This window comes from Procambarus clarkii, chromosome 32, assembly GCF_040958095.1.
Source record: "Procambarus clarkii isolate CNS0578487 chromosome 32, FALCON_Pclarkii_2.0, whole genome shotgun sequence".
Lineage (NCBI taxonomy): Eukaryota > Metazoa > Arthropoda > Malacostraca > Decapoda > Cambaridae > Procambarus > Procambarus clarkii.
The window spans coordinates 27,276,356-27,289,039 of record NC_091181.1 but is presented as its reverse complement, the minus strand read 5'-3'; the positions used below and the strand labels follow the sequence as shown (position 1 = coordinate 27,289,039).

Genomic DNA, 12,684 nt, shown 5'->3' with positions numbered 1-12,684 from the left:
AGCGCCGGTAGGGTCGCCTAGGCCTGGTAGCAGCAACATAGACCCTCGGCGCCATTATTGAGTTATAATCCACATTTGCGCCACCTAGTCTGATTGATTTTGTTCATTAATTATGCACCCCATACCCATCCTGTGGGCGGGGGTGGAAAAGGTTACAGAGGCGTACAATAGGTTCTGGAACTGAACCCCAAATTCATTAAGTAACAATCTGCAATCTGATTAACTAGCTACACGAAAGTTAATGCATATATCAACATTATTTATATCACAAATGGGTCACGAACTGGACCACAAGTCTCTAAACAGCGCAATTTACATCTATGGCGAGCCAGTTACATTGTTTACTAATCATACATCCCACACCCAGCCAATGGGCAGCAGTGAAAAAGTTTACAGTCACTACTTACAGTAAGCAAACTTGATATTGAGGCCTTGTAAACAAACCTACATGAACTCTACAAGTTGTCAGAAGACTGGCAAATGCTTTTTAATATCGAAAATGCAGGACTTTGCATGTGGGGAATAATGCACAATACATCCGCTAAATCAACAACATTACCTTGCAGCAGAATGATGAAGAAAAGGACCTTGGAGTCAGAATTCACCAATCACTGAATGTTTCACAAGTGGGAACTGCAGTTAAAAAGCAAACCAAATCCTAGGAATAATCAAACGAAATTTTGACTTCAAGGATAAGAAGGTAGTTATACAACTCAATAAATCTCTTGTGTGCCCCAATTGGATTATTGTATCCAAGCATAAAGACCCCATCTTCAAAAAATCATAGCTGCTCTGGAAAAAGTGCATCACCAGGCAACACAAATCATTCGACCAGAACTAAGTCAACTCTGTTTAGGGCCACAGGGCTAACAACACTGCAAACCAGATATGACAGGGCTGATTTCATCGATACTTTTAAAATACTGAACAGTTTGGAGGATATTTTTCCAGACAACTTCTTCAAAAAGTCAGATGTTGTTGTGTTTATTTAAGGGCGACAAAAAGTCTGATGTAACACATACAAGGAGCAACGGGTTCACGCTCAACACGCCACAATGTAGCATAGAACACAGATGCTTTTTCACCCATAGGATTATAAACCTATGGAACTTCCTACCCGCTAAAGCTGTAAATGCCAAAAACGCTGCTGAATTTCTAAATCTAGCTCGACAAAATCATCAAAACAAATGGGTGACTTTCGACAAGACGCCGGTTTCCTGTCCTCGTCGAGGCTTTTAAAGAAATAGTGGCCCTCAAGTAAATATTTAGATAAGCTTTACTGGTCTTACCACCCCTGTCTTATAATTAAATTGTTGTGGATTTTAGGAAGAAAACGAATAATCGATTGACCTCGATAATATCTTCACGTTATAGCTCACAGGGTGTGTTGAGCGTACAATAAATTAACCACCCCCAGCAGCAACAATTGAAATCTTAGCAGGCTGTGTAAGACCATCTTAGGGAAAAAATATATCAACAGTACAAACTTTTCATGCTACACTAGCAAAAACGGAAAAGAAATAAGGGATAAATTAAAAAGAGCTGCTTGGTATGTCTCAGCTAGCAGAGAGTATACTCTGCTAAAGATAAGGAGAGGTAAAATGATTAAGATAACAATTAAGATAGAGGATGAAGTCCCTTTCACAGTGAGTCAGCTAATTTTCCACATCACCGAGAAACCTTCACGAAAACTACAGTAACAATATCCTGACAGTAAAACCTAAATAAGGGCTCAAAGCTGAATGATTCCTGGTTCGATTCCCGGACCGGACGAGATGTTTAGCCACGTTCCCTATTTTACACCTGATGCCTCTCTCCACCTATGGCAGTAAATAGGCAACTGTTGTGGGTTGCGTCCATGGGAAGGTCAGCCGTTGACCTAGCTAGAATTACTACTCGATAAGCCATGCACTTAACAGGCTTTCTATCTCCGATATTGGGAAATCATTTGAGAAAAATTAGTTTAGTTGTTGACTTGTTGAAGGGTCTCGATAGTACAGTCGGGTTCGTTCTCCATGCACAATCGAGAATTCTGGGTTCGAGTCCCCTGGGGTGCCCAACCAACAGAAATGGTTGGGCACATTTCCTTTCACCTAATGCCTTGTTCACCTAGCACCATGTAGGTGCTCAAGAGTTAGTCAGCTTGTTGTGGGGTTGCATCCTGGGCATTGTTTGTAATTCAACCCTTGGGGAACTCCTTAAAAGAAAAAGCCTAACGCATGAATACACTCTGGCTTTTCTCCGACACAATGAATTATCTCTGGTGAGCCCCCATTTGGATTACTGTATCCAAGCATGGAGACCTCATGCTTGTTTAAAGGGACATAGCTGCTCTGGATTTTTTTGCTGGTTGTTGCCGCCGGGGGCGGCTAGTTTATTGTGCACCCCATACTCATCCTGTGAGCGGTAGCGCAAAAAGCATTACAGAGGGCACGAAAGGTCTTTATAACATCTCAGAGATTATTGCATTAATAAATTCATCTACCCTTCAAAACTTATAATTATAGTGTCAGCTAGTTACAGAGAATGTTCTATTTCAAGAGCTTTAATGTAATCATTATACATTAATGGTAGGTCTTATCGCTAATACATAATTGAGCAATAGAGATATTACAGTCATAGGGAAGCGGCTGTTTGTTATTTTTAATCTTCACAATATACTTTCTTAATCTCATATGTCGTTTATCTACTGGAAGCGAAATATGGATACAGTGTAAGGTATTTTATCCTTAGTAATAAGATGGTATGCCATTACATACAACCTGAGTTTAGATTTATTTCTAAATGGCTCAGTTTTACTACAGTCCACGATACAGAAAGTGTGTGGACAAGGACACACACACACACACACACACACACACACACACACGCTCGAACACTATATCGTGGCTCCCGTAGGGGGTAGGACAACATGGCCTTCGCCACCAGGATAAGCTTGACAAATCCTTTGAAAGTTGAGTTCGGAAGGTTGTTGGTAATGACCCCCTCGGTGTCCTCGGCCCAGATCAGGAATCCAAGACCTGGGCCGAGGACACCGAGGTGGTCATCAACAACCTCCCGAACCCAACTTTCAAAGGATTTGTCAACCTTATCCTGGTGGTGAAGGCCATGTTGTCCTACCCCCTACCATACTACGCCACGATATAGTGTTCGAGTGTGTGTGTGTCTTTGTCCACACACTTTGCACTTTACTTCATCTAGATTCTCATACAAGCCGAACTGCCAGAGATACCTGTAGCCAAGTCTTATTCGAGCCTAAGTCTGGCTTCGGAGACAAAACATGTTATTACTTGATTGCAAACTATTTATTGCTAGTAGTGAGGAAAGGGAGTCAGAAATAATTAAGCTGTCTACTTCAGTGCTGTCAATAATTTCGAGTGCTACCATTATTGCTACCAATTCAGCTTGCATTGTGGATGCCAAGTTACTAACTCTTATAAGATTGATTGATGAAGATTAAGCCGCCCAAAAGGTGACACGGGCATGAATTGCCCGTAAGTGGTAGCCCTTTTGAGCCATTACCAGTATCAAGAGCTGATACTGAAAATCTGTGGAGGTGCGACTGCACCCTGCGTGACGGGAGATGTCTCCCGTGAACTCTCATATTCCTTTGAAATGTGCTGCCACCGGGCTAATGAGCAATAACAGCACTTCCTGTAGCCCTCCCTGTAGCTGTATCGAGTGATCCGTCAGTGTATATCGTGTGTGCTATGTTGTTTTTAGTTTGTATATTGTGAATGTGTTCTATGGTGCTTAGTTTAGCAGCAAGCTGAGCATGAGGGTTGTTTGTGATTAGTTTCTTGGTGGGGTATGCAGGGGTCAGGATGCCAAAAGGTACTATCTGCCAGGGTGGAAGGAAGTGCTGTACTCTTTCATCTGTATATACATCGTGCAGTCCCATCATTTTAATATGAGTGGCTGTTCTTTGACTCCATTTAGACTCGCTAGTTTCATTGCGTATGTGTTCTAACAGTTCAACTGACAATGTTGCTTTTGTTATCACGCAGAAGCTGTAGTCCCATCATAAGATTGTTTTAAAATATTCTATCTTGAATGCTAGGTAAATTTAATTATTTCCGCATATTGAGAACTTTGGTAGTTATAGGATAGCCAAGTATAATTCCGAGTGCTTCATTTTGCATTTTTTCCCAGTTTATCAATAATTTTACTATTTTGCAGGACTAACGCTGGTGTTCTGGAGAAAGTGCAAAACCGTGCAACAAAAATCATGCCAGAGCCAAGTCAACTCTCGTATCAGGAAATGTTGAGGGCCACAGGGCTAACAACCCTTAGTTTATTACCCTTCTTATTACGTTCAAATTTATATAATTTATAATTAAAGTTATTAATAATTTAATTTATTAACAAACTTTTATCGCCATCGTGTTTAATCACCAAGACGAAAAATACACATTACCAATGAATAAATTTATGGGGAAGCAGAAGGCGCAGGACGTAGGTTTGGCGAGGCAGTATGCTAAATTGGCTTGAATGGTTCATTCAGTGTGACTCATGTCTGAGGGTGAGATAAAGGACGAGACTCCGGTACTGGTCGTGTTCAGAGCGCCAGGATGCAACTGGAGGTGCAGCCGGCAACCCCAGTAGTCTCCCGCGGCCGTCACTAGGTGGCGGTGGCACCTATCTCCTATCACCCTAGACATGGAGGGAGAATTAATTCCATCCTGTGTTGCCTCATCTATTGAGATGTCTAGCGCCATGGTGAGTAATTATAGGCCCACTTTTTATATATATATATATATATTTAAAGTTGCTATAATGTTTCAGGTTACTTCTCGATTCACACTCGGGACTTCCGGGTTCGAACCCCGGACGCGACAGAAATGGAAGGGTGCGTTTCTTATCACATATAATGTTCAACTAGTTCATCTAGCACTAAACAGGTACCCAGGAATTAGCTTGTTGTGGGGTTGTATCCTGGAGTGTGTTAGTAATTCTACTCTGCAGGGCGGGGGGGGGGGACCTCGATATAAGCCTAACATGTATATATACACTGGCTTCTTGTCCCCACACACAATGTATTAATATTATTATTTAAATAAATGTAACGGGTGAAAATAGCGGACATTGGAATGTGGTGCAGTGATACACGCAGTCATAATCGAAAGGTCATGGGTTCAATTCCAGAGGCAGGACAGAAACGTTTTGGCAACATTTTCATGCCACTGATCCCTCTGTTCACCTAGCAAAAAATAAGTACTCGCGCTCGGTAATTAAAAGGAGCAGGGGTCCCGGTAGTACAGTCGGGATCGTTCTCGACGTACAATCAGGAATTCTGGATTCGAATCCCGGGCGGGAAAGAAATAGTTGGGTGCATTTCCTATCACCTAATGCCTCTGTTCACCTAGCAGTGAGTAGGTACTCAGAAGTTAGTCAGCATGTTGTGGGGTTGCATCCTGGGCGGGATCAGTAATTCGACTTGGGGGGGGGGGGGTGTTTTAGTTTAGTTCATTTATTATGCACCCCATACCCATCTTGTGGGTGGTTGTGGAAAGGGTTACAGAGGCACATAATGGGCTCAGGGACTGAACCCCACAATTCATTTAGCTAAGCAAGTTACAATCTTGATGAGCTAGTTACAAAATTCAGTATACGTCGTCACATCATCAATGGCTTCGAGATCGACCACAAGTACAGTTTCTAAATTAAGCAACTGACATATGTGGAGAGCTAGTGTCAAAATTTATATGTTTGTCCTGCACACCGCCCCTCATCCAGTGGGCAGCGGTGGATAGGTTACAATCACTTAGTTACTACCTACAGTTAGCAAAGTGGGGATATTTGCCTAAAACTTCTGGTAGCAGATCATTTTGAATGAAATATTTACACATCGTTGGAACATTCGTTATAGAATTGTCTGAATTCACGTATCTTTTCGCACTCCATCACATAGTGACGGAGGGTGTGCGAATAATTTTGTTGACACAGTTTACATTTGGTCAGGTCTACATCGGCAGATAATGATAATTCCCAGAGATACTTGTAACCGAGTCTAAGCCGAGCAGTAGTAACATCTAGAAGTCTGCTGATTTTATTGGATGATCCATAGATGTGTGGCTCCTCTTGCATGATAGTATGATGATAGATGGAATTACTGGTGTCGATTTCACTTTGCCTCAGATCTACAAGATCTTGTTGAAGTTCTCAGTGTACTGCTGCTCTCAGATTGCTCATTGACAATCCAAGGTTACACTCGACGGCTCCTTTAAAGGCAGATTCTTTGGCTAACTCATCAGCTCTATCATGCATTCGGAGGCCAACATGAGATGGAGACCACATGAAATGGACTCTGTTACCATCCTTAATAATTTTGTTGTATTTGTGTTTAGCTTCGGACACGAGCATGTTACAGTTATGTCTTAAAGAGTTGAGAGCAATAAGGAGTCACTTACAATTAATGTATCAAGTTTGGAGACTTGTACACATTTCAGTGCAAGGTGGATATATGACCTGAGTATATGAATACACTCTGGCTGCCTGCCCCCGACACTATGAATTATCATTATTATTATATTATTGTTGTTGTGGGTTACATCCTAGGAAAGGTCAGTAGTTGACCTTGAGGGACCTCGATAAGATTGGCATTTATTGTTACCCCCAACAGCGACTATAATATATAATAAATAATAATAAATTTTTATTCAGGAAAAGTACATATATAGTTGATTTACAAATATAATGTTGGATTTATAGATAAAGCTAGTACATACAATAGCTAAAGCTACTAATACGCATAGCGTTTCGGACGGCATAGCGTTTATTGTGCACCCCATACTCATCATTGGAGCGGTAATTTATTGTGAGATTAGGACGTAACGTCACCTTTATTGGATTTTGGGTGAGATATGACATTAAATTCCCGTAAATTTTCACGAAATTAGTTGCCCACAGACTTTTATCTGAAATTTCCTAGTCAGGAGACTTTAATAGGATTTTTAGGCGGGAAACTTTAACTGAAAGATAATAGGCAGTACAGTATATCTTTACGTAAACGTCTCCGTAGACTTTCACTGAAACTTCGTAGCGCGTAGACGTTAATGGGGATTTTACCCAGTAGGCTTTAAATGGAGTCCCCACAGTGTTCCTATGGCCGTAGCCTTTTACAGGAATCTTCGTAGGGTGTATAGACTTTCACACGAACTTGGTAGGCCATACAATTTCACATAAACATTTCCATAGAATTTCACAGGAACTTCACATGCAGACTTTAACATGGATCTTACCCTGTAGATTATAATAGGAGTCCCCACAATGTTCCTATATTGATAAAGAATATGACCTTTGAGTCAGAATCCACCAATACCTGAAAGTTGAACAACCGGTTGGAGCTGCAGTAACATCAAAAGCCAACCGAATCCTAAGAACAATCAAATGAATCTTTTGAATCAATCAAATGAATCAATGAATCAATGAAAATGAATCAATCAAATGAATCTTCTACCATCTTCAAGGAAAATAAGATGGTTATTCAACTCTGGTACGTTATATGGATGTAGTTACTTAAGATTGGAAACATGCAAATGTCACTTATTGTATCCAAGCATGGAGACCTTATCTTCAGGTCATATTTGCGTTGGAGAAAGCTCCTCACCGGATGACAAAAATCATTTCAGAACTATGTCGACTCTCATACCAGGAACGGTTAAGGGCCTCAGGGCTAACAACATTGCAAACCAGACATGACAGGGCTAATCCCATCAAAACTTTTTAAAACGCTGATCAATATATATACTACTACTACTGCCAATAATAATAGTGATAATATTACTATTATTATTGTAATATATATATATATATATATATATATATATATATATATATATATATATATATATATATACATTGAAACAACATTGAAACAACAACAAGGGACTCATTGAAACAACAAGGGACCCGAGAGCTGCAAGCTTTCTTTTCCAGCGCCTCAGTATGGCGATACAGAGGGGAAATGCGCACTGCATCCAGGGTTCCTGCCCGCCATCTGAGGAGCTGGAGGAACTCGACAACCTATGACAACCATCTTTGTAACCCATATGTAACTCCTTTTTTGTAACGAAGTTCAAATAAAGTAAATATATATGTGTACATACAAAAGAATGGGGGTGGTAGGAGAAGATAATATTAGTGTTCAGTGAGAAACCACAAGATCTCCTCTGAATACTTTTTATTTTCTTCTCCGAGGCTATGGGTCCCCACATTGGCACCAGAGGTGGTACCCTCACAAACTTTTTTTTTTTTTTTTTTATATATACATATATATATATATATATATATATATATATATATATATATATATATATATATATATATATATATATATATATATATATATATAAATATAAATAAATATATTACTATTAATAGTAAATTTATTACTACCAAAAATAATAATTTATTTAGACAAGGAAAAAGGGTTTCAAACTCAAGAAGCTACACTGCAGGACGGAAAACACGTTTTTCCGTCCTGTATGATGTTTAAAACTCTCACCCAGAGAGTTATACACATCAGTGTTCACACTAGAATGACTGGACGACATCCCATTACTCACACAAATGTTTAACGGAGGTGAAGAGAACGAATTAAGGGATATACCCATAACGTGCGACATAATCAGGAAGAACATTGGCAAATTAAAATATTCTAAAGCCCGGTATATACAATCTAAACTCGTAGAAGAACTGGCATATGATCTATGTCTACCATTCAAGCTCATTTTCTGAAAATCTCTGGACCAAGGGATATAGTTCCTTTAGATTGGAAACGTGCAAATGTCACCCATATTTTCAACAAAGGCAGCAAGAGCTCAGCAGGAAACTACCGTCTGATCAGCTTGACATCATACATCTGCAAGCTTATGGAGACAATCCTAAGGGAGGGAATCATTCACCATCTTTCAGTGAACAATCTTGCAAAATCAACGCAACATGGGTTTGATAAAAATATAAAAATAATAATAATAATAATTTTATTTAGGTAAAGGTACATACATAAAGAGATTTTACAAAGTTTGTTGGCTTTATAGATAGAGCTAGTACATACAATGCCTAAAGCCACTATTACGCAAAGCGTTTCGGGCAGGAAAAAACACTAATGACTAAAGCTTAAAACTAATGGGTAAAAAGAATAAAATGTGTTGAGTACAAATAAAAATAGAGGTAAAAGAGGGGGGAACATTGTTGAAAAAGCAGCACAAATACAATTACAAATTATTACAGAAAATTACATTCAAACAGCGTTGAATTGAAAAACAAAAAAAAAACAAAAAACAAAAAAACATACATGGGTTGACAACAGAGGGGTAAGGTAGGTTACAGGGAATTTATTAGGTATAGCTTCGTTTTTAACTTAAACTGGTTGAGAGAGGTACAGTCTTTAACATGGTTGGGAAGGTCATTCCACATTCTGGGCCCCTTGATTTGTAGAGCATTTCTGGTTTGATTAAGTCGTACTCTAGGAATATCAAAACTGTATTTATTTCTGGTGTGGTGCTCATGGGTTCTGTTACAACCTTCTATGAAGCTTTTATTGCCTAACAAACCTGATAGATAGATATTGCCTATAAATAGATATTGCCTAACAAACCTGCTCATATTTTGGGGGGAACTGTAACCAGCTACTCAGAAAAAGGACTTCCGGTAGATATATTTATTTATTTATTTATTTATTAGTATATTTTGATAGCAGTCTTTCTTGTAAACATATGTTGTTGAATATGACCGAAAGGGTTAGATTAATGATTCTAACACGAATCTTCTCAATATTTCTTACGTTTTTCTTCACTGTCGAGGATAATTGAAATATTAACTCGCCAAAGTTCATTTTCTCATTTTTTATTTATTGTCTGACGTCTTAAAACGTTTCGCAAGGGCTTCTTACATTTTCAATGACGGATCATGCTTATACTCATTTGGGTGAGGTGACAACACGAATCAATGGGTATAAATTGGATATGAAAACATAAGAATGAAAGTAACTACAGAAGGCCTATTGGCCCATATTTTTTTCTTGCTGCTTCTATGTTGGTTCATGGTCTTGAAGTGGGTAGAATATAGTTGTGTTAATTGGCTGTTGATTGCTGGTGTTGACTTTTTGAAGTGTGAAGTGTAAGGCCTCGCTGATGTCGAGTCTCCTGCTATCGCTGTATATATCGATGATTTCTGTGTTGCTTGTTAAGATTTCTCTGGTGATAGTCTGGTTGTGTGAGGAGAATATATGTTCCTTGATGGAGTCCTGTTGTTTGTGCATTGTTAATCGCCTAGAAAGAGACGTTGTTGTCTTGCCTATATACTGAGATCTTTGGGACTTACAGTCCCCAAGTGGGCATTTGAAGGCATAGACGACGGTGGTTTCCTTCAAGGCGTTCTGTTTGGTGTTCGGGGAGTTTTTCATGAGTAGATTGGCCGTTTTCTTGTTTTTGTAGTAAACTGTCAATTGTATTTTCTGATTTTTGTCTGTAGGGATAACGTTCCTATTAATAATATCTTTCAGGACACTTTCCTCCGTTTTAAGAGCCGTTGAAAAGAAGTTCCTGTAAAACAGTGTAATAGGGGGTACAAGTGTTGTTAGTTGACTCTTCAAAGGTTGCATGGCGTTTCACCTTTCTTTTTATAATGTCTTCAACATAACCTTTAGAGAAGCCATTGTTGACTAGGCTTACCCTACAGAGTTCTTCATCGACTTGCTTCCATCCAGAGCTGTGACTGAGAGCACGGTCGACGTAAGCATTGACAACACTCCTTGTACCTGTCTGGGCAGTCACTATTAGCATTGAGGCACATTCCTGTGTTTGTTTCATTAGTGTAGACTGCAGTGTGGAAGCCTCCATTCCTTTCTGTGACTGTTAAATCTAGAAAGGACAGCTTCCCATCATTCTCCATCTCGTAAGTGAAACTTAACACCGAATTCTGCTCGAATGCCTCCTTCAGCTGCTGCAGACGTCTGACATCAGGTACCTGCATAAAAATGTCGTTGACATTCCTGCAGTATATGGCGGGTTTCAAGTTCATGTCAACTAAGACCCTCTGCTCTATGGTACCCATGTAGAAGTTCGCAAAATGGACACCTAGGGGAGAACCCATGGCGACCCCATCTACTTGCTTATACATGTGCCCATCTGGATTCAAGAAGGGTGCCTCTTTAGTGGAGGCTTGGAGTAGCTTTCTTAGTATGTTTTCTGGTATGTCAAGAGGAGTACAAGCTGGATCACGGTACACTCTGTCCATTATCATCTCGATTGTTTCATCCATAGGTACGTTGGTAAACAGCGACTCCACATCCAAAGAGGCTCTTGCCCCTGTGGCCCGTGCTCCCCGCAGAAAGTCAACGAATTCCTTTGGAGACTTCGGGTTAAAGGCGCAAGGCACATGAGGAGTCAGAAGGAAGTAGAGTCGCTTAGCAAGTCTGTATGTGGGTGTGGGTATTTGGCTGAAGATTGGCTGAAGTGGGTTTCCAGGCTTGTGGGTCTTGGCATTCCCATACGCATAACCAGGCTTGTATTCCCCGATAACCTTTGGCAGGTGGAGTCCGGATTTCTTGGCGTTCACAGTTTCAATCAATCTGTTTACCTTCGTTTTCAATTCGACTGTAGTGTCCTTCGTTATCCTTTGAAATTTAGTTTCGTCAGAGAGTATGAGGTTCATGTTTGCCAGATATTCGTCTTTTTTTAAGAATAACATATATTGGCGACTTGTCACCTCTCCTGATGACAATCTCCTTATTCTCACGAAAGCTCTTAGCTGCCGCTTTGAGCTCGGGGGATAGTATGGTGCTTTTGTAGTTTCCTCGAATCTCCTCCTTCTGCAATAAGTTTAGTTTGCAAAGTGTCTTTAGTGGTAACCTTCTTTTGCGCCTCGAGATCGAATATGTCGTACAATTGAATCTCCAACTCCACTTTTCGGGCCATCTCACTTGGTCTGGACATAATGTGACAGTTTATAACCAGATTCAAGAGAGTGATCTGGTCCTCTGTGAGGCTGATTCCGGCAAGGTTTAAGAAGCCATCTCTGGTTCGAGGAATCGCCATAGGTTCTCCAAATAATGTTGTCAGTTTCTTGATGATCCTGGTTTCGGTGCTGTAGCGATGTCGATCTGTAAGGATGTCGAGGTGTTGGCCGATTCGAGTACGGAGGTCTTCGTCGATGTTGGTGTGTCTCCATTGTTCTGTGCTAAGTACTTGTGCTTTGCTATCGTTGAAATCATTTTCTGCCTTGTGCATCTGATTTCGAATCAGATCTTGGCGATATTTTATCGTGAAAGCTTGGTTTCTTGCTGCTGGGTCGTGCGTTTTAATATTAATATATTCTGGCAGCAGTCTTTCTTGTAAACATATATTGTTGAATATGACCGAAAGGGTAAAATTAATTATTCTAACACGAATCTTCTCAATATTTCTTACGTTTTTCTTCACTGTCGGGGGTAATTGATATAAATCCATCAATGTTTGTATCTCACCTTGTATGTATGTACTTTGCCTGAATAAACATTTTATTTTATTTTATTTTATTTTATTTTTTCCGACTCCATAAAGTGAATAGTACAGTTAAAAAGTTTTAGTTAAAAAGTACAGTTAAAAAGTTTTAGTTAAAAAGTACAGTTAAAGTTTTACTATCTAATTGCCTAGAACGTCAATCTTTGTACTATAGTGCACATATTTACAAAAACTACCA

At 39.7% G+C, this 12,684-nt stretch overlaps 2 protein-coding genes across 2 annotated transcripts in view; one reads left to right on the top strand and one right to left on the bottom strand.

Annotated features, from left to right (window-relative positions):
• Window positions 1-4,436, bottom strand: part of Hmt-1 (ABC transporter ATP-binding protein/permease Hmt-1) — a 71,107-nt gene extending 66,671 nt beyond the window's left edge. Inside the window, exon 1 of the mRNA XM_045744197.2 lies at window positions 4,418-4,436. The gene's annotated coding sequence lies outside the window, so the exon portion shown is untranslated. The remainder of the gene's footprint in view (window positions 1-4,417) is intronic.
• A 127-nt stretch (window positions 4,437-4,563) lies between these two features.
• LOC123759309 (E3 ubiquitin-protein ligase listerin) overlaps window positions 4,564-12,684 on the top strand; it is a 71,727-nt gene continuing 63,606 nt past the window's right edge. The window contains exon 1 of the mRNA XM_045744195.2: window positions 4,564-4,719. Within this exon, the coding sequence (XP_045600151.1) occupies window positions 4,660-4,719 (60 nt within the window). The 5' untranslated portion in view covers window positions 4,564-4,659. The remainder of the gene's footprint in view (window positions 4,720-12,684) is intronic.